Source organism: Hibiscus syriacus, unplaced genomic scaffold (genome assembly GCF_006381635.1).
Source record: "Hibiscus syriacus cultivar Baekdansim isolate YM2019G1 unplaced genomic scaffold, ASM638163v2 tig00110393_pilon, whole genome shotgun sequence".
Lineage (NCBI taxonomy): Eukaryota > Viridiplantae > Streptophyta > Magnoliopsida > Malvales > Malvaceae > Hibiscus > Hibiscus syriacus.
Window position 1 is genome coordinate 93240 of NW_024062721.1, and position 27010 is coordinate 120249.

The 27010-nt window shown below is 34.1% G+C and overlaps 1 protein-coding gene and 1 long non-coding RNA gene across 2 annotated transcripts; one reads left to right on the top strand and one right to left on the bottom strand.

Annotated features, from left to right (window-relative positions):
* Positions 1–15016: 15016 nt before the first annotated feature.
* On the bottom strand, positions 15017–20980 carry LOC120123457 (ATP-dependent zinc metalloprotease FTSH 12, chloroplastic-like). Its single transcript, XM_039142348.1, has 3 exons — positions 20788–20980; positions 15348–15429; positions 15017–15175 (listed from the first exon to the last, which is right to left on the bottom strand). Exons 1-3 carry the CDS (start codon positions 20862–20864, stop codon positions 15035–15037), a joined length of 300 nt encoding a protein of 99 aa, XP_038998279.1. The 5' UTR covers positions 20865–20980; the 3' UTR covers positions 15017–15034.
* A 629-nt stretch (positions 20981–21609) lies between these two features.
* Positions 21610–24053, top strand: LOC120123476. Its single transcript, XR_005516197.1, has 3 exons — positions 21610–22636; positions 23431–23710; positions 23788–24053. It is a non-coding gene; the product is annotated as an uncharacterized LOC120123476 (long non-coding RNA).
* Positions 24054–27010: the final 2957 nt, after the last annotated feature.

Genomic DNA, 27010 nt, shown 5'->3' on the forward strand with positions numbered 1-27010 from the left:
ATATCTTGAACCCACCTTTATCATTTTTCATATCATGCATTAAAGATTTTAAAAACCAATTTTTGCAAATAAAAATCAATCTTGGAAGGCGGAATGAATTCTAAAGATATCATCTTTTACTTAGAAATCCATGTATGATTAGAATGGACTTTTCAGATACGTAACGTAGGCCATGGCTTATGGTTATGAAAAAAAAGGATAGTAAGGCCCAAATAAGTGTTTAAGGGTCATCAAACCAAGGATCAATTCATTCTGATGCCATCAATCTTGTTTTGTTTGACTTGGATCTGCCTTGCTGGGGAATTTTCCATCAACTGGATCCCTCAAGACTGCCAAATTTTGGATTCATTTCCATTTTCTCATATCTCCAGCATTTCTTGCTCTTCTTGTTTGTACTTGATCAACCTTGTAACTTGAGGCTCAATAAATCACCCATCTTGATTCAATTTTCCTTTTTTTTCTTCTTTTTTTTCTTTTCTTCTTTCTTTGCTGGATGAGTATAATACTTCAATTGCTTTGAGCACCTCCTTTTCCTTTTGCATTTTAGAGGTTTTCCATTATTCTTGATTGGATTGATCTTCAAGCACTCTGTATTTGACATACTTTGTAGTTCAAAACTTTCATGACTTCATGGAAACTTGTCTTCATAATAAAACTGTATTGACAATCTTTATTCTTGTGAGCCAATATCCTTTACCTTGCCCCCCAATGTAGAGGGTGATCCTTGGTTAGGGTTGAATTAGAAGAAAAATTATTCAGGCTCAAATGGGGACAACAAAGGATATATATATATATATATATATTAAAGGATAAATAAAACAATGTCGTTCATCATCTTATACACAGAAACCTTTGTAAAAAGAGGTATCCACAGGGGGATGAATATTCAAGATTAACTTTATTTACATGAAAAAATGTAATAATGCATGATATATTTATTTCAATCAATCACTTTCCCCTTCTTCTTTGAGTATGCCCTAATCACTCGAAATTATCATCAATGAGTTGGTCCATGATGCCTCATCTCGTCTCTTCTTATAGTAAGATTCATAGGTAATTGAAAGTTTGGTTCTTTTGAGGTCTTTTGGTTTATGATGGTTTTGTGTTCGAAAAGACAAATGTGTGACTTTTGAAGTCATGTATATGGTGGAATGTAGTATCATCAATCAACTATACCCGAAAAGGTAAACATCTGGAGTAGGTGTAAAAACAGGTGGAGACATTTCTTCAGAATTTGTAGTGTCAGGATTTGGTTGAGTAATTGGCATTGGATGGGATATTAAAGATATAATTTTACCACTTGCCAATAGATCTATAACTCTTGAAAAATTAAAAGAACATTTAATCTACTTGATACTCAATAATCTCAAGATTAAAATTTGATTCCTTGCTCATAACCTTAATAAGCAACACACATTTATTTATTGCACAAAAAGCGGAGAAAGGAACAAAAAACAAGTTCAAACAAGATGCTGAAAATAGAAAGTACTACAGTGGTAGATAACACTTCCACTTGTTTATACATCATGCCTCCTCTAATGTTGGGTGTATACTTGGACCAGGGTCATTGTCTTTATTTGCCCCCCATTTTTTGATCATTTCCTGTGTCAGGACTCTTTTGTCAACAAGCATCTCTATTTCTTTCAACAGTGGCCTACAATTGCCTGTAGAATGCCCTTTTACCCCCAAGTGGAAATTACAAACACTATCTTGATTATAGCTATGAGCAGAAGGGTTTGATGTCACTTTAGTTGTTCTTGGTGTGATGTATTGACCTTTAACCAAATGAGGATACAAGTCTGAAATGGAAGTTTGGAATACTTCCAAAGTTTGTCTTGATCGCATGACTTTCTTTGATTGATCCGAACAGTTACTTGCTCTTTTTCTTTTGTAATTGCGAGGACTCTGGATGCAACATTCATTCACATGATCAGCTTTTACTTTTTGATCCGTCGGGCTCCTGGATGTGACTTTTGAGTTTTCTTTATTGATTACATTCTCAATTAAATCTCCACTTATCACAAGATTCTCGAATTCAGTTGTTGGATTTGCCTGCATTAACTCGAAGAAAGGCGCTGGAAGGGAATCACAAAACATACGTGATATCTCTTCTTCTAACATGGGAGGTTGAACTTGTGCTACCACTCCTCTCCATCTTAAGGCATATTCTTGAAATCTTTCATTGGTTTTCCTTTTTACTCTTCGAAGATCCATACGTGTTGGAGCTAAGCCTTTAACATACCGATATTGTCCCAAAAATGCATCAGCTAAATCTACCCATTTCTTGATCTGTTCTTGGGTTAACTGATTGTACCATACTACTGCTGGGTTAACAAGGCTATCATGGAAAGAGTGAATTAACAGGTCATCAGAATTTAAATATCCTCCCATTTTTCTGCAAAACATTCTTAAGTGGATTAGGGGACAACTTGTGCCATCATATTTCTCAAAATCATGCATTTTGAATTCATGGGGAATAATCAAATCTGGAACCAAGCTAAGCTCTCTTGCTTCTAATTCTTTGTGGTAGGCACTAACATCTTTCATGTTTCTGATTGCTTTCTCTGTCCTCTTGACTTTCTCCTCATATTGTGAATAATTAATGAGGCTATTCTTTGGGTTCAAGTGGAATACCCCAGGGTATATTATCTGTCTCGACTCTTCAATCTGATAGCACGATTTCTCTTTAGCAGTTATCTTTTCTTTATCAGATTCCATTCCCTGAATAATTTGATCTGATTCATCTGGTACTGAATCTGACGCTTCTTTCCTTGTATCCCGAGGTAACCCTGTTAATTGTTTTGGCCACTGGTCTTGTAGTCCCTCATAAGATTGCTCCATTGTTTTCAATGATGATGGTAAAGTAAAATGAATGAATGACCTTGGTTTTACTGTTACAAAACCTTTCATTAATTATTAACCTGTTTTTATAATTAAAGTACATAACAATACTTAAATAAAAATGTGAAAAATGCATAAATGGAAAAATAAGAATGCAAAATGTGCAATTCAAAGATATAAAAAGTAAAAATACAAAATGAAAATACACATATACAAAATGTGAATGCCTGTATGAAAAGGTGTTACTTAAGAGTGATCATCTTAGAACAGATTTCATTGAACACAAAAGCTTCAGTAAATCAAACAAAACTTTTACATATAGGGGACAACTTTCAGTCCTAACTTCAACAAAACTTTACATATAGGGAATAACTTTCCCATTTTCTTCTCTAAAACCAAGTTAGTTTATCAGCTTATGGGCCATATTGCTTGTCTGGACTGCAGCTTCTTCCATTACATTCTGGTGTTCTTTCATCTCCTATGTCAATTCTTGGAGTTGATCATTTTTCCTTTGTGATAGAACATTTGTGTTCAAAAAGTTTTTGGACAAGATCTTCATGTATGTTGCAACTCTTTTTTAGTTTGGTGACCCCTGCTATCCACTCTTCTGGGGTGTTTCCTATACCAGCATTTTGAAAGGCTTGACTGACCTTCTGGAAGTCTTCATGTATGGTTTCCATTTTGGTGCTCAATTTATCGTTTTCAATCTTCAAATGACGTATTTGAGCTTCAAACCTCAGCAAATCTTCTTCTCTCTGGGCGCCCCTACTGATATTCTTACCTTTGAAGACTTTTGGTATTAATCTATCAGGACCCTCGGTTACCAAACTAGGTCGATTATTTACCATAAATTGTAAGGTTCCATGATCCAAAAGACTTTGGACTCGGCATTTGAAGGCAAGACAATTCTCGATGGTATGTCCTTGAGCTCCGGCATGATATTCACAATGAACGTTGATGTCATACCAATTTGGATACGGAGGTTGGAACGGTTTTATATAATATGGATCCACTTCTCGTGCTTCAAGTAGCTTCTCATACAACTCTTTATATGATATGGGGATAGTATCAAGATGAGAACCACCTTTTGTCTTGAATTGAACCTGAGTTTTAGATATCGGGAGCCTACTAAACTTCGATGATTTCAGGTTACATGATTTCTTCTCTTCTCTGGAAGCTTTTACAATTGTCATCATTTCTTTGGTATCTCCAGATGACTTGTGAATATGGATGATGATTGTCTGTAACTTCTCCAATTGATTAGGATCAGAAGTCCCTTGCATATTTGAGATTGCATGATTATGTTCATTAAGCTTTCTCTCTTTCTGTGCAGGAATCTCTTCTCTTTTGGCCAAAACAGATATTCTATCCATCATTTTGGACACCTGCTCTCTTATTTCTCGTATCTCCTTTTGCTCTTCAATGGGCATACAATCTTTGGGTGCATAGCTCTTCTCTATCTTCAGAGTTCCCTCAGGATGTCTTTTCTTGGCCGTATCATATTTTGTTTGATCATAGAACTTTTTGTCCATTTATGATTTCTTTCTAATTTGATGAAACAGTCTTTTCAGTTAACACCTTTTGGTCATGATCATGCAATGCAAACAAAAGAAAATAATTTAAACAAATTAGAGCAAAAATAACATACATGGGAAAATAAAGAAAAAATAAAATGGTTAATACCAACTAATTGAAAGAAAAAATTTATTATGTGGTATATAATAAATCCTAACCTCATGCTTTCTAGTTCCATGCTTTGTTTGGAAAAATTAACCTAACCGCATGATTTCTAGTTCGCATGCATTTATTCAGGGAGAAAAAATAATAAATTAAAAGCTAGAGTTTATTTCTCCTTTGTGCATACCTACTAACAAAATTTCGGCATGGTTTTAGATCGGGAGATTTTCTAGGGTTTATTATATGCAGGTTTTCAGTTCTAGGAGTAAAGGTACTCGAACTGTCCTTGTTGATGTCCCCTTGGGCTGTCAAACCCTCAATCCTAGTCCATCACAGACTTAAGCGGATCAAGTTCAATTCGAGGGGATACATTTCTCTATACCTGTCACGGAGAATAAATTCTCACGAAGACATAGAGCATATGAACCCCGAAAGTTACTTGCTAGGTCTGACACGGAGAATAAATTCTCACGAAGACATCGCTTTCACTCCCACTTAAAAGGGACAAACTCAATTATAGAGCTTTACGTTATGCAATGCAAGTGTTGTGTGTGAGGAGAAATGTTCAAACCTCTAACAAATAAATCGTAAAATTTAATATTTGAAAATAAAGCATTAAATAACATATAAATATTATGAAAATAATAAGTATATATATAAAAATTTTGAAAAGAAAGAATTAAAAATTAAATATATGAACTTTTAATTTTTAATTAATAGAGACAATTTATAATTGATTTTAAAGTTTGACCTATGGTCCCCAGCAGAGTCGCCAAGCTGTCGTAACCGGTTTTCGTCCGGGCACGAAATATTTACTTGACGGGAAAAGTGATGTGAATAAATGGTTTTGAAAATAATTTGGGAGTCGCCATCGGCCTTTTGGGTCAGGTAGGTCGAATACCTAAAAAATATCTTTTAAAAGAGTTTTTAAGAAAACATCAATTAAAAGATAAACTGATCTGTGTTTTAACCAAAAATTCGTTCTTTTTAATAATAAAAAGAGATTCATGGTCGGTTACGTTTAGGGAAGGATTAGCACCCCTACAACGCCCAAAATTGGTACTTTTTAATTATAAATTGTCTCTATTATTAAAATTTAAAAAATTCAAAATATTTAATTTATAATCTTATTATTTCAAAATTATATAAAATATTTATTTATTTAAAAATATCGGAAAAGGACTTCTAGGTGTCTTAAGACAGCTCTTTTCTTTGATATTAATAAATATTAATTTAAATAAAATTAAATAATAATTTTATAATATTAATTTTAAAATACCAGAATAGGACATCCAGTTGTATTAAGACTGTCCTTTTCATTGATATTGAAAAATAAATATTAAATAATTTATTAAAAAAATTATTATTTATATATATTTATGAATACATAATAATAAAAATATTTAAAAATATAAACAAGTAAAAATAAAAATACAACTTAGAACGATATATTTAAAAGCAGTAAAATAAATGAAAACATTTAAAATAAATGACTAAATTATAGCATATTAAAATTAAATGATTTAATTCACAATTAATTATGTAATATTATAGGGGCTAAGCATGTTATTTTGCCTATTATAAATTTAGTGACTAAAATAAAATTATCTTAAATTCGAATGCCAAATTAAAACATGCATTCGGGATTAAAATAAAACTAATTATAATTATAGGACTAAATCTGTTATTTTACCTAATATATATTATTCTATGTAAAGGACTAAATTATAATAAAGTAAAATTAAGAAACTAATTTAAAACATTTGAAGTTTTATTTCAGTGACTAAATCGTAAGGATTACAAACTATAGTGACTGCGAAAATGGTTTACCCATGATGGAAATTACACGCACACCCCTCCCCTAAAACGACGTCGTTCAGGGAGGGGTTTAAATACCCCGAATGGCCGGCCATTTTCCTCACTCTCTTCTTTCTCTCTTCTCTCAACAAATGAGATTAAAAATTCTCTCTGACTCTCTCAACGGAGAGAATCCCGGCGACCACGGGCCACCGTTCTCTGGTGGCGATCGTCGCCGCCGGCCACCGTTAATGGTGGCCGGAAATTTACAAAACCCCCCCCAGAAGATAGATCTGAACACCCTAATGACAGTTCTAGTATCCTTTTTCCCTAAATCTCTTTAGATCGATGTAGATCTAAATTTTTTTACCTTCGAAAATAAGACTCCGGTGACCCTCGGTATTTCCGGCAATGAGCGAAGCTTCAAGGGTAAGTTCCTCTTCTTCTCTTCGTTTCTGTTTTGGTTTACTGCTGGTTGTGAGTTCGTGGCTCGTCTCTGTTGCTTGTTTCCCGTTCTGTTCGTCTCTCGTTCTCTGTCTATCTCTTCTCTCGTGGCTTCCTCCTCCCTCTCTCTCTGTTTTGCAGGCTTTTCATGGCTTTTATAAGCCTTGACGAGGCTCTCATCGGACCAGTTCAAAGGGGTTTTTCTGGTGAGTCACCGAACTAGGTGGTGACTCACCCCATAGCTGCGACGTGGACGATCGGAGTCGTGGAAGTAGAGCTTCTGGAGTGTTCGTCAGAGGCGTCGTGGCAGTACTGAAGCGTCGGCAACAGCTGGACGAGACATCTGGCTTGGGCTTCTGGAAGTAGTTGGAGGCGTGGGGCGGCTGGAACTCACTGGAACTCTTAGAGCGGCGGCGGCGTCTGGAAGCTAGGGTTTAGAAAACCCTAGCTGAATGTTACAAACCCTAAAGGGTTTGGGTTCTACTGGGCCAATTGTAATTGTAACCGGCCCCAATTTTGGGCCTTGTAATATTTATTTATTATTATTATTTTTTTATTTAATAATAATAATAATAATACTAATAATAATAATAATAATAATAATAATAATAATAAAACGAAATGAAAAAATTAATGTTTACACCTCCAATGTTGAAGAAATTGATTCCATAGTTACCAAGTCACTCTGCAGAATAAAAACAGGTGTGAAACAGTTTTAGGAACAAGGTTGCATGGTGGACAACGTGGATCAACCATCCTAGGGACGCCTCAAAAGTACAAGATTAAATTATAAATTATTTTCTATCAATATATCGCGTTATTATTATAATAGCTTTAATAATTCAATGAATAGAATATAATCAATAATGTATGTGATTAAAATATATTTTTTAATATCAATGATTAAAAGTGAATAAAATTAAAACAAAAGTGACCATTCTAATAATTCGCCCATAAAACAAAATAATTAAACACACTCACTTTTTTTCTTAGAGAAAGATAAAAGTAAGTGAACATATCTTATCCAAAACTCCTATTTCGAAATTGGGTCCATTCAAGATTTGAAAATTGGGGGACTACGTGGATTGTTGGTTGGCCTCAATTGGTTCGTTAAGGGTCTCTAAATTGGTTCTTGGACCCGTTGATTTATTCAAGACAAATGGTCATTTCAATATTTTTATCATTGCTCTTAAGAAAAAAATTATAGGGTTAATTATATGATTGATCGTTTATGTTTGTATTTTATCTACTCTTTTTTATTGATTTTTGAAAATATAATATATGATCACTTTCGTTTTTATTTAATTAAGATGTGGTTAACACGGGTTAACTGCTATTAAAAGTTAACATATTAGGTGACTTGACGGTTAAATATTTTGGTATAATTACATATTTGATCCTTATTATTTACATATTCTCTTAATTTAGTCATACTTTTAACATATTTTATGTTAAAATTTTGAAGTTAAGATAAGAATAAAATATATATAATAATTTAAAGTAATAATATAATATATATAGTAAATTAAGATAAAATATATACTTTGAAAAGTTAAAAAATAATAAAATATGTTTTGAAAAGTTTAGATAAGAAAAAATAAACATTTTTAAATTAAAATATATTTAATAAGTTAATATAAAAATATTTCTTAAAGATAATATATATAAAATATTCCACGTGACATCATTCAATTGGAGGATTAAATTTATTTTAATTTATTAAAAGTAGGACTAAATTGAAAGAATTTGTAAATAACAAGGATCAAATGTGTGATTATACCAAAATATTAACTACCACGTCACTTAATCTGTTAAATTTTAATGGTAGTTAACCCGTGGTGACCACATCTTAATTTTTTTTATTAATCTAGGGTAAGTACAAGACAATATTTATTCAAAGATAACACTAAACCTTTCGACATTGAACGCTCACACCCCTAGCATTTATGGTACTCGAACCCAGGTCCTCAAGGAATCATGGAGGCCACTTGGTTCGTGCCCACAACTTAATTAAATAAAAACGAAAGTGACCACATTTTAATTAAATAAAAATAAAAGTGATCATATCTTATTGATTAGTAATTTCTCAAAATTTTGAGAATATAATAATGTGTAAACAAGATTTGAGTTCAGGAATTATAAAGTATTGGATTTAATTGGTATTTTGGAAGAAAATTGAGGATTAAATTGTAAAATCGTAAAGTTGGCAGACCATTTTAAGAAGTGCAGGAAGTTCAGTGACTAAACCCATGATTTAACAATTTTTTATATATTCTCCCATGCGCAAGTTCTCATATTTTCCAGTTTTCCCTTCTCCAACAACCCTCCTTTCAACTCCGATTTACTCGTCGTTCAACCTCCGATCGACGAACCGAAACCACCATCGTGTTCGTTGTCGACTGAGGAACAAAACCCCTCAAACCTTTCATCGTGAATCATCATCGTTCGTTGTTAATTTCAGTCAGAAGTATCGTCGATAATAACTCGATTTCAGTTGGTTTTTCATCGATTTACGATGATCTGGCAATTCGTTTACGACACCTCCCGCACCATCGTGTTCCTTGCATCGTTTCGAGTCTACCGGTGTTATCCGTTTCTCTGTCGTCGCCGGCCCGTGGAGGGGTAAGACCGTCAAAGTTTTCGACGTTTCGGAATCGAGCTCTCCGCCGTTCAAAATTGTGAATCGAGCGTTTTAAGTGCCTCAAAATCGCTTAAAATGATTTTTAGGAAATTTTCCAGGAATTTTCTGACACCGAGTTACTTTTCACGCGCTGCACGCTCCACCCCCGAGAGTGAGCATCACATGGGTGTTAATTTTGAAATTAATTTCTGTTTGGGTGCTATTTGTGCAAAATTTAGGTGTTAGTTTGGTAAATATTTGCATAATGTGGCTAATTTGGTAATTAATTTCTGTTAGGGTGATATTTGTGTAAAATGGTGGACTGTTGATCGTTTATCGTTGATTGACATTGACCAAAACTTTGACCGGCTTTGACCGGGCATTAAACGACCTTTGACTTTGACCGAGTATACCTAACCTGACGTTTTTCGACGTTTCAAGTCTGATTCCGCAGTCCGTTTTTCGAAATTAGGACCCAAAGGCCTTGAAATTTCCAGTCAAAACCGTTGACTTTGATTTTGACCAAAAATTTCAAATGTTCAAAAAGTCATATTTTTTGCTTTCGATGTCCTGAATCCGAATCCGAAGTCCGTTTTGCCAAATTTGAACCCGGTAAGCTGTTTTTCACTGATTTATTATCTGATTCGATCCGTTTTTCAGAATTTAGCTCCGTTTTGATGTAATTTCTGTTGATATGGATTCGATGAAATATTGGAAGATGATTTCAAGATCAAAGACGTTCGAATGGAATTTATATGGTCGATTAGTATGGCATGAAAATCGAGGTAATACTCTACTACCTCTTTATGCTTTATAGAACATGTGAATATTGGTAAATGTATGAATAAGATAATGTTGGTCTCATTTGTGTAGTTAATGAATTTTTACACTCGATCCAAAAACAGTAGAAATTTGGCAACCGATTATGGTTTAGATGATTAATATAGGAGATTGAGAGATTGTTAGAATTAAATTACAAGTTTTGTGATTAGTGATAAAGGAATCAACCTTGGATCTGTAACTTATATGTTATATCAACAAAGGTTAAATATTAAAGGTACTCGGATGAGAAATTATGTGAATACTCTGGTTGGGTAAAATTATGAAAATACCCTTATATTGTAAGATGACAAGAATTATCCCTGGAAGTTGGTTAATAACTCTGAAAAGACATATTGATTCGGTAAAATTATTGATATGCATAAGAAATGTTAGTTTTTCTTAAGAAATGCGGATAACCGGTTTTTAACCCCAAGATGGTTTGAGCAAGATGCTAGAAGTCTGTTAAGTAATCATTTCAAGATCAGAGAATATTCGAGAAAGCAATTAACCATAGGATCTTTAAATTATAATTATTTTCGTTAAGAGCTAATATCGAAATTATCTGGTTAAGAAATTATGAAAATGCCCTTGAGAGGTAAAATAGTCTGAGTTGACCTTGAATGAGAAAGTACTTTGAGGATTTGTACTTAACTCGATTAAGTATGAATTTAATTGTTAAGATCCTGTCTTTGTACAGAAAAATTTATGATATTCCATTTGTAAAATCTGAGAATGCACTTGACCCGAAAATATCCGAGTTATGAGTAAATACCCGAAGAACTATTTATCGGAGAGTGCTCTTTTATCAGAATTGTTTGAAGGGACTGAAATAGATGATAAAATGGAATTAAATAATAAGACCGGATGGAAGGAAAAAATTTAAATACCGTAGATCTGTAAAATAACCAAAATATCCCTGTAATGGAAATGACTTAAGAATATCACCAAGCTTAGGAATGATTGAATATCCTCGAGCTCTGAAAAGAATGGAATGAAACTGAGCACCAGAATGACCAAAATACCCTTATGACCTAGACTAAGTAGATGTTGGATTAATTAAGGAATCCAAATAAACATGGGTGTGGTATTGATCTTAAAAGTTATGGATCACATATTAAGCCGAGCAACCAATGCTAGTGTTATATCAATACCTGAACGACATAGATGTCACTTGAATGCGTGTTTGTATTTTCAAGTTTGGCTCGATGATAGTTTTGGAAGTATTCAACTCAGCTCAACTCTAGAACACATTCAGTAGTAAGGATTTGATATTTGTTAGACAAATCGACCACGAAGACCAAATTGAATTGAACGAAAGTACATTATGTATCCGAAATTCAGAAACGTCTGGATTACCCTAAAAAACCCTGAAATAACGGGAATGAACATGACTGCTAAATGAATTAGGTAATCTCAATGACTGAGGATTTAGTAAGTGATTTGGATAAGTCTGGAAACTCTGATGAGTTTACATAGTGTAAAATTACGATGATTTATGATTAAAATAATCAAGTACGTCAGCATTATATGATATTGTGGAAGCGTGGAAATGAAATGAAGACATTGGAAGATTTATTCAGTGATGATTCCGAAAATGACCGATGGACAAGAATTTGTGGTATTAAAGAGTAAATACTCTGGAAGAACAATGAATTGATAAATCGACAAGCATTAGTTTTGGGAGCTATTCATCTAAGAGTTGTTTGATAATCCGATCAATAGACACATACTGTAAATGTCCTGAACCTTCATTTCTTCCTTACCAGCTTAAGTCATATTCTGAATAATTGATAATTTCGTCAGTTATTGAACTCTTCCAATAGTGATTCTGAATTCTGATATTCTATCGGTATACTGAAGATCTGTATTCCTCTACCTGTTAAAATTATCCAGTGCCTCTGAATAATACCTGTAAACTCTGGTGTGTTCCCTAATTACATGAATATTTTATCTGATTTCTGATTTGAATTATGTTATGATACCTGACCTAGATTCTGATATGATATTGACATGGATTCTGATATGATACATGACCTGGATTCTGATATGATACTTGACTTGAATTATGTTTTGATTTTTGATATATCCGTTTACGGACATAACATGTTTTATTGGGGGGTATCGTTGGAGGAAGATTACTTGGAGGCTCCTCGGCTTTGTTCTCAGTGCCTTACTTGCATGCTCCACGGCTTTGTGCTCAGGGCCTTACTTGCATGCTCCACGGCTTTGTGCTCAGGGCCTTACTTGCATGCTCCACGGCTTTGTGCTCAGGGCCTTACTGTTCGTGACAGGGTTGTATGGTTCTGGGGAACCTACACATTTTGTTCGTGATGAATTGGGGTATATATATATATATATATATATATATATATATATATATATATATATATGTTTTAAAAAGAGCTGAAAAGTTACATGGTTTTTGGGAACACACTAGATAACCTATTCTGATCTCCTGAACCTAAACATCCAAAATATTTCTCTGAACTAAAAGCTCATTGTCTGTTACCACTTGAAATATCAGTAGGATTTCCGCTCAATATAAAGGTCTGTAAATGTATGGATCATTAAGAAAATATATGTTTATATGTATCTGCACGTTCTTCAACATCATATGGTAGTTCTGTATTACTGAGCTTTCCGAAGCTCACTCTATTACTCAACATTGCAGGTTAAAAGAATTGTACCAGTACCACTATCAACATCAGTAAGGGAGTTCTTCCGGCGTTGCTTGCAGAGTATGATACATGTGATTAGGGGGCATGTAGATTGTATTTTGTTTTATATCTGAGTTTGAAAAACCTGTCTTATTTTTGAATAATAATAAATCATTTTATGATTTTACATGTTTTAAGAAAAGTTTTAAAATTTCCGATATTTTTACGGTGGGTCGCTCCGGTGGCCCTAATGTGACACTCCAGATCGGATCGGACTATCCGCATCGGTCTGAGGGGGTTACAATTTTTATCTTAAATATATTAGAATTGTGGTGTGTCTTAAATGATGACTAAAGTCGAAGAGGAATATAGTTGATCTACTTACCAAAATGTTAAGTCAGAAATTATTTTGATTCTTCTATGGGATGAGTCAAAAGCCCAGTGATTGAAAAATTCATGGTGGATGTCTAACTTAGCTAAGTTCAATGTGGTCAAACGAAGCCATTGAAAGACTCATAGTGTACATTTATATCTTAGTACCTATCATAATGTACATGTACATGATGAGCTTTATTGTTCTTAATAAATTCATAAACTAGACTTTGGATGGTCTTAGTAAAAAAGATTTGATAAATTTATCGATTTTGGTTGAATAACTACTCTTAATAAGTTTATAACCCAGTGTTAAGTGAGTAGTCCTATTATAAAGGACTAGATGAACTTACCACTATAGATGGTGAGTTTTCTTAAACTCTTAATAAATTCAACCCAAGAGTTTGGGTGATTCTATTGAGGTACTTATTGAATTCAACGATTAATGAGGTTAAACATTATTTTTAATGATTTCTTATGCTAGAGTTTGAGTGATTCATTTAATATGAACTTGAAGAAATTCACCTTATCTATTGTAAAGATAATTTTTTATGTTGAGATAACCTTGATGAAATAACATACGTCAGTGATAAGGATTAACCACCTTCTATGGAAAATATTGGGCAATTTTTCCAGTACACTTACTAAAATCCTAAGGAAAAAGGGTTATATATATACATTTGTATATATACTTTGTAGATACATCAAGGATTTGGGTGGATGAAGGGGTTAGTTGTCTGTTATGAGTTCACCCTAATTTTAAGAACTTCAAACTCTCATTTTATGAAAGAATTATTTCGTATTAATAGAAGAATGTGGTTTATGCTCAAATGAAACTCATTTCATAATGATATTTAATTCTATTTTTGCCCTTACTATTTAGTCTATACATAGTGGACAATATACTCTTGTGAGAGATATCCCATAAGTAAATGTCATTTGCTTTGAAACTCTCTTTAGTTTTATAAACCTAATTGGAGGGTTGTTTTGAGTTTTGAGAAAAGAATAATACCACCAGATTTAATTCCATCTTTCGGGTGTACAGAATTAAAGAGTTGTGTTAACTTAGGGGGCCATTCATCCATTATAGTAATTACACAAATCAGGGCGAATTCCTTTTTAAAATAGTGATTAATATTACGACATGATTATCATTCTATTTAATTATTTTGTTTAATATTTTTTAGTTAATACTAACACCTCACTTTGCAGGCGGTTTAACACATAAGCCAAGCAACTGCTTGATAATAAACCAACAATAAACTAACCACAAGATTCAGGGCTACTTGTTACTCAAAAAACACTATATATAGACAAAATGATTGGGAATAGTCAATGATCAAAATATATCACTCGCATAACCTTCAAGAATTTAGTAAATTAAAGCATAACACATTTTTCAGCACAAAAAGTCACATTATTCCACTATATCAGACTGAGTATCTAGACCTGTACTGAGAATGGTACTATTAATTGTCCAAAATTCGATTCATAGACAGACATCGAACAACATTTTTATATTACAAAGATTGATATTTTTGAGAAACCCTGCAAAAAAAAAAAAAAACTGCAAGCATATTATGAAAATTATGTACGAGGTAATTAAATCTTCCATTGAAGTATAAACTTAGACGTGGGTTGATAAATCATGCAGCAAACCTCAACTAGATATATAGTCATACTCATGCTGCTATTTCATTAGAATAAAGAAATTACTAAACTGCATTCGCAACTCGCAAGTAATAAAAGAAATGCATTTACTTTCTAATATTATTTGGAGACGGTTCAGGAATCAATGCCTCTTTTATGCCTCTGTTAATTGTTTTCTTTCTCGATCTCGTAAAGGAGCTCGCACAACAGCATACAATCTTTGACAAGAAATTATTGCAACGAAAATATAGAGGACCAAAGCAGTGATCCCTTTGAGATCCCAGTTTTTAAAATCCTACAAAATAATTAACCAACGATCAGCTTAAAAACAACGAAATTGTTGATAAAAAATAGAAAATCAGGTAGCTACTATGAAGTGGTGCACAATGAGCTATATCCTGAAACTCAACTTCCTTGAGCTGGCGATAGGGTAACAATTAAGCAGAAAGACATTCTGGCTTGCTAACCTTCCAACGCTCCCACTGGTTCCAGCTATCAAACTCGGGAAGCAACTTGGTCCTAAACCGATTGAATTCACCCTCGCCCTTCCTTATGTTGCGGAAGACGGCTATCGGATAGAGCAAAATCACAACTGATAATTTGAGAAAATAAAAATAAAGAAAAAAGAGACACAAAATTTACGTGGAAAACCCCTAAATAATATAAGGTAAAAACCACGGGCAACAGTAGAATAATTTCACTATGAGAAAATAGGAATTACAACTTCTCTCGATCTACCAAGGAGAAAACAATGATAATTCTCTCTTGATAAAAAGAAGAAAACAACTCTTAAGAAACTCTCTAAATTCTCTCTAGTATTGGAAGAAAGCTAGAATGCTTTGAGATGGTTTTGAAGCTAAATGAGCTAGGGTATTTATAGTAGAAACTTTAAGGACTAATCTTGAAAATACCCTAAATTACAATGACTAAATGTGAGATTTTTCCATGTCACTTTTCAACCATTATTAGTGCCAACTATGAACCATTATTGTTGCCAACTTACAATGCATTATGAACCATTATTATGCATTATACAACTATTATTAGTTGTATGACAACTAATAATTTTGCATGACAACTAATAATCTCTCACTTGAAGATTTGATTAGAATAATCATATCTTCACACCATTCTTTCTACCTTGTACCTTCATGTTGCTTACGTTTCTGACAGACCACAAGAGGATCGACACCAGGTAAATTTATCAGCGTTGATCGCCTTCGTCATGAAATATGCTATGTTGTCTTTGGTATGGATCTTCTGCATATCTACCGTCTCTTCTTCCACCTTTTCACGAATAAAATGGTATTGAACTCGTATGTGCTTTGTCCTTGAATGAAATGCTGGATTCCTTGCTAGATGCAAGGCGCTTTGACTGTCACAAAACATAGAGACATACTCTTGATTGTGCCCAAGCTCCTCCAATAACATCTTCAACCAAATTGCTTCTTTACTGGCTTGTGTAACTGTTACATATTCTGCTTCTGTTGTGGATGTAGCCACAACTGACTGCAATTTTGAAACCCAGCTTACAGCTCCACCAGCAACTTTAAACACATATCCTGTAGTAGATTTGCTTTTATCCAAATCCACTGCATAGTCAGAATCAACATACCAATTGATAAGTAAATTTAATCCTCCGTAACATAATGCAATATTTGAGGTCCCTTTGATGTATCTCATGATCCTCTTTACTGTATTCCAATGCTCTTTGCCTGTATTCGCCATGTACCGACTAACCACTCTCACTGCTTGTGCAATGTCTAGTCTTGTGCATATCATAGCGAACATTAAACTTCCCACTGCCGATGCATACGGTACTCGAGACATCTCCATCATCTCTTCTTCACTGCTAGGACTCATACTGAAGGATAATATAAAGTTAATAGGAAGAGGGGTAGAAATTGGCTTACAATATTGCATGCTGAATCGTGACAAGATCTTCTTTAAGTAATTCTTTTGTGAAAGCCAAATCTTTCTATTACTTCTGTCTTGGCGAATTTGCATCCCTAGAATCTTGTTTGCTGATCCCAAGTCCTTCATTTCAAATTCCCTAGCCAGTTGTGCCTTCAATTCTTTAATATGATCTTTGTTGGGTCCTACAACCAACATGTCATCCATATACAACAGTAATATAACAAAATCATTATCACCAGACCTCTTGAAATAAGCACATGAGTCTGCATTAAATCTGTTGTATCCAAGGCACATAATGAAGGAATCAAATCTCTTATGCCAACACCTCGACGCCTGCTTTAGACCGTACAGAGATTTGTTCAACCTGCAAACCAAGTTCTTGTTTTCTTTTCCTTCAAAACCTTCAGGCTGGAGCATGTAAATCTCTTCTTCAAGATTTCCATGAAGAAAAGCTGTTTTAACATCTAGCTGCTCTAGATGTAAGTTCAATGTAGCACACATTGCCAAAACTACTCGAACTGTTGTTAGTCGGACCACAAGAGAAAATATTTCATTAAAATCAATACCTTCTTTTTGAGCATATCCTTTGACCACCAGTCTTGCACGATACCTCTCAACTTGATCATCACTATTTCGCTTGATTTTGAAGACCCATTTGTTACCAATTGGATTCCTTCCTTGTGGTAGTGACACAAGGTCCCATGTATTATTTTTATGAAGGACTTCAATTTCTTCTTGCATCGCCATCATCCACAGTGAAGCATCTGAGTTGTTTATTGTCTCCTGGTATGTTGATGGCTCACTGTCCTCTGTTAAAAGGCAGTATGCAATATTACCTTCTATAACATAATCTGAGTGCCAATTGGGACGTCTTCTCACACGATCTGATTGGCGAGTTGTTGGAACTTCAGAACTCTCTAGTTCTTGTTCATCATGTGTTGGTTCTGCTTCAGAAGAATCTCCTTGTTCAAACTCCTTTTCCACAAGTATCTGTGTAGTCTCTGACTTTTCAGCACTATCATCGTCTTCTTTTCTTTGTAGCTTATCTTCTACAAAGATAACATCTCTGCTAATGATCACTTTGCGGGCAGTGGTATCCTACAAGCGATACCCCTTTACTCCATCAACATCTTATAGTCTCTGACTTTTCAGCACTATCATCGTCTTATTTTCTTTGTATCTTTTCTTCTACAAAGATAACATCCCTGCTAATGATCACTTTGCGGGCAGTGGGATCCCACAAGTGATACCCCTTTACTCCATCAGCATACCCCAAGAATTTGCATTTCCTGGATTTTGGATCCAGCTTTGAAATTTCTTGGGAGTTGTACATCACGTACACAATACTCCAAATATATGGAGGTTTGAATAATCAGCTGGTTTACCAGTCCACATCTCGATTGGTGTCTTGATCTCTATTGCAGTTGATGGAGCTCGATTCACCAAATAACAGGCGGTATTGACTGCTTCTACCCAGAATGAATTTTCTAGGTCTGCATCCCTCAACATTGATCTTATTCTTTCTAACAAGGTTCTGTTCATCCGCTCTGACACTCCATTTTGTTGAGGAGTGTTCGCCACTGTGAACTGTCTTTTGATGCCTTCTTTCCTTCAAAAGTCATCAAATTCTTCGCTTGTGTATTTTCCTCCATTATCTGTTCTGAAACACTTGATCTTATTTCTAGAATCAAGTTCCACCCGCGCTTTGACGTTTTTGAAAGTTGAAAACACATCTGACTTCTTCTTAATAGGGTACACCCAACATCTCCTAGAGTAGTCATCAATAATAAGTGAGACAAAGTATTTTGCTTCGCCTAGGGATGTAACCGGTGCTTGCCATACGTCAGAGAACCAATTCTAGAATTTACCTCTAGAATTTGACGTGTTGAATTTCAACCGGTGTTGCTTACTTGTTATGCAATGCTCACACAAGGTAAGTGATACCTTTGTTAAGCCTGGAAGTAGCTTTTTCTCCACAAGGACTTTCATTCCTTGTTCTGACATGTGTCCAAGTTTCTGATGCCATAACATTACCGAATCTGAACTACATGAGGCAACAGAAGCTTCTGCTTCTACCAAAGTCTCTCCCTTCAGCATGTACAAGTTTGCAGCTATCTTTTTACCTTTCAGCACCACAAGTGTTCCACGGAACACCTTCATGATTCATTTCCGTGTTTCAATCTTGCTTGCATTATTATCCAACAATCCGTAGGATAATAAATTTTTCTTCAGGCCTTTCATGTGCCACATATCTCGAACAACTTTAATTGTTCCATCATACATCTTCAATTTGATGGTTCCCACGCCAATGATCTCTAAGGCATGTTCATTGCAACTATACACAGATCCTCCTGAGACAGGTTCATAATGATGGAACAATTCTCTTCTTGAGGTCATGTGATATGTCGCTCCCGAATCAATGAGCCATATATCTGCAAATCTTTTTCTGCCTTCCATGGTGGTTGACGCTTCACAGCATAGAGCATCTCCATCATCTGAAGTGTTTGCGGTATTGCCTTGTGGATTGGAGTTTTTATTTAGACTCTAACAATCCTTCTTTAAGTGATCATTCTTTCCACAGTTGTAGCACTTTAAATTCTTCTTGCTCCTTGACTTCAATCTACCATGTTTGTGACTGCTGCTTTGGCCACGTTCTGTTGATCTCCCTCTCATCGTTGTCATCGTTTTCAATGCTTCTGTTTGTTGCAGATTTACTTGTCTGTCTTCCTTGTTCTTGAGTCGATTTTCTTCTTGTAGAACAGTTGCTGCAACGTCATCGAAGACTAGACTAGTGACATTACTGTTTGTCAAGTTGATGATGAGTTGATCATACGAATCCGGTAGACTTTGAAGTAGAAGTTCAGCACGTTCTTGTTCTCCTATTTTACAGCTTAAGGATGTAAGCTGAGAAAATAAAGTGTTCAGTGTATTTATGTGCTCCATCACTGAAGTAGATTTTGGCATACGGAGAGTGTACAATTTTCTCTTAAGGAAAATTTTATTATACAACGATGTGGCCTCGTACAATTTGGTGAGATGATCCCATATCTCCTTATCTGTCTTCTTCTCCTCGATGCTTGACAATACTTCATCTGCTAGTGCTAGATGAAAGTTTTCCATAGCATTCTCATCCATTTCGATCTATTTGTTGTCATCTGTGAAATCCACTGGCCTTTCACTGATAGCTGCTAGACAACCGTCTTTTCTCAGGATAGCCTTCATCTTCAATTTCCACAATGAGAAATTTCTCTCATTGAATTTTTCAATATCAAATTTCGTTGTCATAGCTTTTTTTACGGATAGCTCCCACTATTTCACTATAGTGAATAGTTCTTTGGAACCTTCAAAGAATGAGTAATAACTTCTTATTTTCTTATGTTGGAAAGATCCACCTTTTGGTGGCAACCACAAATACAATAAACATATATTACACACTCTAATCTAGCTCGGATACCAATTGTTGCAGAAGACGGCTATCAGATATAGCAAAATCACAACTGATAATTTGAGAAAATAAAAATGAAGATAAAAGAGACACATAATTTACGTGGAAAACCCCTAAATAATATAGGGTAAAAACCACGGGCAACGGTAGAAGAATTTCACTATGAGAAAATAGGAATTACAACTTTTCTCGATCTACCAAGGAGAAAACAATGATAATTCTCTCTTGATAAAAAGGAGAAAATAACTCTCAAGAAATTCTCTAAATTCTCTCTAGTATTGGAAGAAAACTAGAATGCTTTGGTATGGTTTTAAAGCTAAATGAGATAGGATATTTATAGTAGAAGCTTTAAGAACTAATCTTGAAAATACCCTAAATTACAATGACTAAATGTGAGATTTTGCCATGTCACTTTTCAACCATTATTAGTGCCAACTATGAACCATTATTGTTGTCAACTTACAATACATTATGAACTATTATTATATATTATATAATTATTATTAGTTGTATGACAACTAATAATTTTGCACGACAACTAATACCTTAAACCTTGGTTAACTCGTCCCACCAACAAACCAATCCTCACATTCTCCTCATCCAAATCAAACCCAGTTTCCATCTTAACCGACTCCCCAAATTTGGACCAGACCTTCTCGGAGCCGATGCGGAGCCAAGAGAAGCCATTGGAGCCAGAACCACTGGGATTGGCAGACGAAGAAGAAACTCTGATTTTGAGCCTGCTAGCTGAGAGAAAGTGGGGGTTTGAGTGGTTGGCAGGGGAGGAAATAGACGAGGGGTTTGGGTGCAAGGGATTGGAACCTCCATATTTGTTGGTAGCATCACATGAGTGAGGCTTGCCGCTTGTGAGTGAGATACCTGGGTTTTTGAGGGGTTTAGCTAAACGTGATGAGAGAGCAAATGCCACTCTAATTTTTTATGCTCATTTTGGATGGACCATTCCATTCTCTGCGAAAAATATTTATGTGTATATTGAGAACATTGAAAAAAAATTCAATAATTCTCGTAACTAACGTAAACGTTAAGAAAGTTTGAAAAGTTGTATATTTATAAATTCTTTTCATAATTACGGTAATTATTAAAAATTTAATTTTTTCAATGATTATATTAATTTTACTCGTAGTTATAAATCATGTTTTTCTCGTAAATTTTTTTAATTAATCATCGATATTTGATTTATTAATCAATTAATTTAAATCAAATATTACAGAGACTAGGACGGTTATCCCAACCCAACTTGTCCCATACACAAAAATCAAAATTTGAATCTCTAACCTTTTTAGTCTGTAATTTTTCAATATATGGTTAGTTTTTTAGTTTTCATAATTAACCTAAACCTTCCCGTCTTTTTTAGTTTTCTGGCGAGAAGGGAGAAAAAACTGATCAAATAAGTAGAAGTGCGGCCGTTGCAAATATTCCAGTCTCAGCTCCATTAGGCACTAGCTTTACGCTATCAGACTATTCATACTGCCGTTATTATGGCGTTGCCTTTCTCTATTAATCTTTTTCTTCGTTTTTTCTGATCTTTTGCCTTGGCTTTTGTTTCTTCCAATTTATTCCTCGCTCTGTTTCTTATCGGATGCCGTACGCCTTCTATGTTTTTCCAGATCATCGAGTAAGTTCTCGACAGCCCGACGTATGCTCAGATTTCGATCAACAACGCGCTTATGTATGAATACAGGTTTCCTCGATCTACACTTCTAGTCTTTGTTTACTGCAGCGGCTTGGGTGGATTCTTCATTTAATAATTTAATCTTGCGGAAATTATATGCAGATTTCATCTTTTATTCGGTAAAAAACCATGTAACTGTAGGTTCTTTGAAAAAAGAACAAAAGGGAATTTCTGTAAACTAAACGAGAATAATCTGGAATTTTTTTACTTTTTTTATTTCTGTTGAGAAAAATAATCACCACTTCGTGTTCAATTTTTTTTTAAAAAAAGTTGTTACAACGTATATATCGGGTTAAACATTTAGAGAATATACTATTCATTTTCCTTTTTTGTAAAGGAAAAACAAATTATAAATCCAAGTCTTGGTTGTTGATCCTCTTTAAGATAAGAATAGCGCGCGATCGTGAACAATCACGCCCGGCTATGAATCTGAAAACGTTGGGTAATCGCGCGATTGGCTCGGTGGCGCTTGTGGAATGGGTCACGTTAGCCGACTGACAATTTAATAAAAACGCCGCCCACTTTGCTTTAGCTCCACGCAATCCTGTCTATATATAAAGGTGGTGCTCTCGTTTTATACCTTTGGCAGCAGTCCGTTGCAAGAAGCCCAAACCTATATGATGTGTCCTTTTCTATTGTCTCGTTTTCGGTATTCAAAGGACCCTTCAAAACGACATTTTAGTTTGCGTAGAAGGTCCAAGGTACGTAGCTAAAACTATCTATTCACGAATTTGTTTCCTCCTTTTGTATGCCCATTATTATTTTTTCAAATGGTAATCGGTATGTAAATTTAGCGGTTTTCATGATCTTCTAATTAGGATCTCTATAGTCGCCTTGCTTTTTATCTTTACATCTTTGTTTCATATTCACTTGTTATATAATATATATATATATATATATTATGAATATTGACAGATCCAAAAATATATTTTAGAATAGGTACATATGTATTAATAACAAATATATTTTGTATGTGATGAGCACAAATAAAATTTCAAGCTAGGGATAAATGTTATTTAAGGTGTGCCATCGAATTTTTTTATGTTAGTTGTTCACGTCTACACTGAAATTTTATTTGTACATACCATACGGAATTTTTTTTGTTATTAATATCTGTGTCTAATTTTTTTTAGATTTGCTGCCACCCTATTTTTACCCTTTTATTTACCAGCAAAAGAAAAATGATTAAATTATTTCTCTAGTCTTTAAGTTCCTTAGACGTTACAGTTTTAACTCCAATGTTCATCCCGTGTTTAATTTAGGTCTTATCTCTACCAATACATAAATGAATCAAGCATACCTATGTTTGTGTTCATTAGCTTATTGAATGAAATTAAAAATTTTGTTCATTATTTATCTGGATAAAGGAATATAAACGAACATATCATCAACCATTTCACAAACAGTTGATCGAATTACACCCCTAGTTTTTTATTTAGAAAGTGTTGTATTAGTTTGTATTGATGTGGGTTTGTTTAATCATGTGGGAAACTAGATAAAGATTAATTCAGCAAAATATACGAGGAAGAGACTTGGAAGGTTGAAAGTGGAGGAAAAGATCAACAAAGAGCAGCAAAGCATCAAGGAAGGGCAAAGTCAAGTTCGAGCAAAATTTAATTCCATCGAGGAAGAATACAAACAGCTTCGCAATGAAACTAACCAAATTATCCAACAAACCGCCAACACTCAATCCGACTCGGCCTGATGTTCAGTATCCTCAAGGCAAGAGAACAAGGTGATCTCGGCAAGGCTGCTCAATTCACTCGACTCCTCCGGTAAGCCCTGTTGCTTCCTCTTTATTCTCAATGGATAACTTTTGTATCAATTTTTGCTCATATTCTTTTTTTTCCAGTGAAATTGTGGGCAGAAATAATTACTGCAAAAGTGAACCATAGCTGCCTTAGTATTTCAAAAGTAAACATCAACAATTCATTCCGTACTGATATGCAGGGCCAATCTATCGTGTAGATCAATTTCCTTTGTTTTGATTAGATTTTAAGTCTACTAATTAACGAACTAAATGTGTGGTGGGGTTAATCTTATTTAAATTTCGTGATTGTATTATATATTTTTCATCTTTGTATTTTGTGTTTGTTAATCGAGACGTATCGACTTGAATGCTACTGTTTACTTTTGCCGTTTGATAATCTCTTCCACCTCTCCCTTCAATCTTTTGACTTTCACTTTCAGATCATGTTTACTCGCTTTTTTCTTCATCAAACAGTAACTTTTCAATCACTGGTAATGCGATAACAAACAAAATTCCTTAATAATAATTGTTATGTCCACAATCATAATAAATACTATACAATTAAAAATACGATCACTATCACAGTTTTAATCCTTAATTAGTATCCTCTAGCATGATGTGTTTTCCTTGGCAAATATGATTAAGAAAAAACTATATAGGCCTATTCGATGAGAGTCTCATTGAAAGCCTTCCCAAATCTAGACGAAGGAAAAGAGTGTAACTCAACCGGGAAAAGAAAAGATCAAACAGCTAACAAAGTAATAAAAACCGAAAAAAAGCATCCAGCAACCGAGCAAGACATAAAGAAGCAAGAGACACCAGCCAAGAGAATAGAGACACTATTTGGTTCACCCCAACGCCATGAACAGCTCTTCTCTGATCGATCCGCCTTTTGCTAAGTTTATCGTCATTTCATTTTTGGAACAAGGAGCGTGATTGAAACGAACATATTTAATCCTAGAAATCGCTTGGTCTATTTCCACGAATAAACCCCACCTTTTCCATGGTCGATGCTTTGGTCTGTTTCTTAAGTTTATAGCATATTATATTTTTTGTTTTCATTTATTTTTTATGTACTTTATAATATATGAATTAAACATGCTCGCTAAAATATTGAATATTAATTAATTATTTTTCAAAAATAATATAAACTGACCTAAATGAATTTAGATTAACTATATATATGAACTGATTTGCATAATTAAAGGTTATATTATAGGAAAATTCTAATCATATCAGTGTGAGAAAATTGATGTTAAAATTCGAACGATGACCAATCTTTGATTCATTCATACAATACCAAAAATAAATCCCTAAAAGAATGCTCCATCTCAGTTGAAAAATCACGCGATCCTTTAACCTCGCAACCGTCTAGCTTCATTATAAAAACGATGCTTCTTCCTCCTTTTCTCCATACTTTTTCTTCATCAGTGATAGAGTTGGGATTGGATATTGAGGGGAACCAAAAAGCTTAGGGACATAAGAAGTTTGGGAGGCCAAGGCTCTTCCAATCTTCTATTTCACTCTGTCCCTCTGCATTTTTGTTTCCTCTAAATTTCAGGCTCAATTTTGGCATAAAATCTGTTTATATCTCAATTGTAGTTTGTTTCAAATTCGAGTCGATAACAATGGTGTGTCGGGGCATGGTCAAGGAGAAGAATAAGGCCTTGAAGCCAAAAGTAAAGAGTTTCAAAGTGAAGGTCACACGAGTAAAAAGAGCTGATATAGGAAAGAGTCAAAGAAGCGTAAAAGAGGAGCAAAGGATTAAAGGAGAATGGCTGGAAGATGTTAAATGCCAATGCAAGGAACTCATCTTGGAAACTCAATTGATTGTGGAGCAATCGGCTTCCAAAAGGATTCAGCTTGATATAACGTTCAATATCTTAGGAGCTAGCCAAGATGGTGAAGATGATAGATTTTGCCCTCAATAGCTTCCTTAGTTCCATTTATGATGAAAGAAAGCTTTAGTTTTTTCCCCTTTTAAATGGCAATGTTAATGTCAATGTCGGCCCTCAATGGTTCAAAATGATGTAACATTGTAATTTTTTCTTCGCCTATATATATTTTTCAATGTTTTTTTTTTTACATTTGCATCAACCAAAAGTATTTTTTATAATTTGAATCAATTAAGTAGCTTAAATGGTAAAAGAGAATTTTATTTTCTCTAGATGTCATGGATTTGAGCAGTTGTCTATAGTGTGAGCACATTATCAATTGATTACGAAAGTTTTTAAATAATACTATTTTTTATGAATAAAAGAGAGTTTATGTATAAACAGTTGGCATGCCCTTTTTGGAGGATTAGGTCAATCACAGGAGGTGAATCCTGGAGGAGATGCACCTCAAAATCAGTAGATTCAGCTAATTTGATCAATTTGTCAACCAACCGATTGCTTTAATGATGTGTATTGGATATCCTTTCTTTCTTATATCGTATTTATATTTTCTTTTGTTTTTTTTTCAATAAATATGCATGTATAATATGTTTTCATTTGTCTTTGTGGCACGTTTTCTTTTATCTTTTATTATATTTTCAGTCGTTTAGCTTTTTTTTTCATTTATCTTTTTTTAAGGATTGATTTGCTATCGTCACGACTGATCAAGATGATGTTTATCTAATATCTTGTTGATCTTCCTTACTTTGGACCCTCGGGTGGATTTGGATATCTGTTTTGAGTTCGTAGATAGTTTTTCACGTTGCTCGAGTTTGATTTGTGATTTTGTCAATTGTCTTCAATAGTTTGATACCATTTTGTGGTTCGTTCGTCGATGTACTCAGTCTATTTGTATCTATCTTTGTTCGAGTCTCTTCGTTAAATTTTTAATCTTTGGTCCTTATGGCCTTAAGTTGCTAATGTTATTTGAATGATTATAGGAAATTATTTTAATTTACGATTTTGATTGTAAATCCTTATTGTAATGTGAGATATTTCTTATTTTAAATAAAATTAGTTGTTTCCGTTTAAAAGAATTGGTCATTATTTTTTTAATTAAATTCAACTTTTAATATTTCTAAGAAAAGTCAAGTTTTTTTTTAAAAAATAAATTTTAATAGTTTTGATGTGACAATTTACGTTACTATGTCAAATAAAAAATAATATAAAAAATAAAAATATTAAAAGTTTGAAAATATATTTTCTTAATAATATATGAATTTCATATAATAACCGCTATAGCATCAACTAGTACATCCGAAATACAATCTGGTAATTCATAACTATAAAATAAAGACATTTGAATAGTTAAAGCAAATTGAGGTAAGGTATGAGACTTGAGAGGATAAGTTTGTAGAGCGACGAATCTCATGTACCCGAAAACCAGCACG

Excerpts from the sequence above, each read along its gene's own strand:
- LOC120123457 (XM_039142348.1), bottom strand. The coding sequence starts at position 20,864 with ATGGAAACTGGGTTTGATTTGGATGAGGAGAATGTGAGGATTGGTTTG. Across the intron at positions 15,430-20,787 it reads CGAGTTAACCAAGGTTTAAG|GAAGGGCGAGGGTGAATTCA; the intron begins GTATTAGTTGTC and ends CCGCAACATAAG. Across the intron at positions 15,176-15,347 it reads ACCAGTGGGAGCGTTGGAAG|GATTTTAAAAACTGGGATCT; the intron begins GTTAGCAAGCCA and ends ATTATTTTGTAG.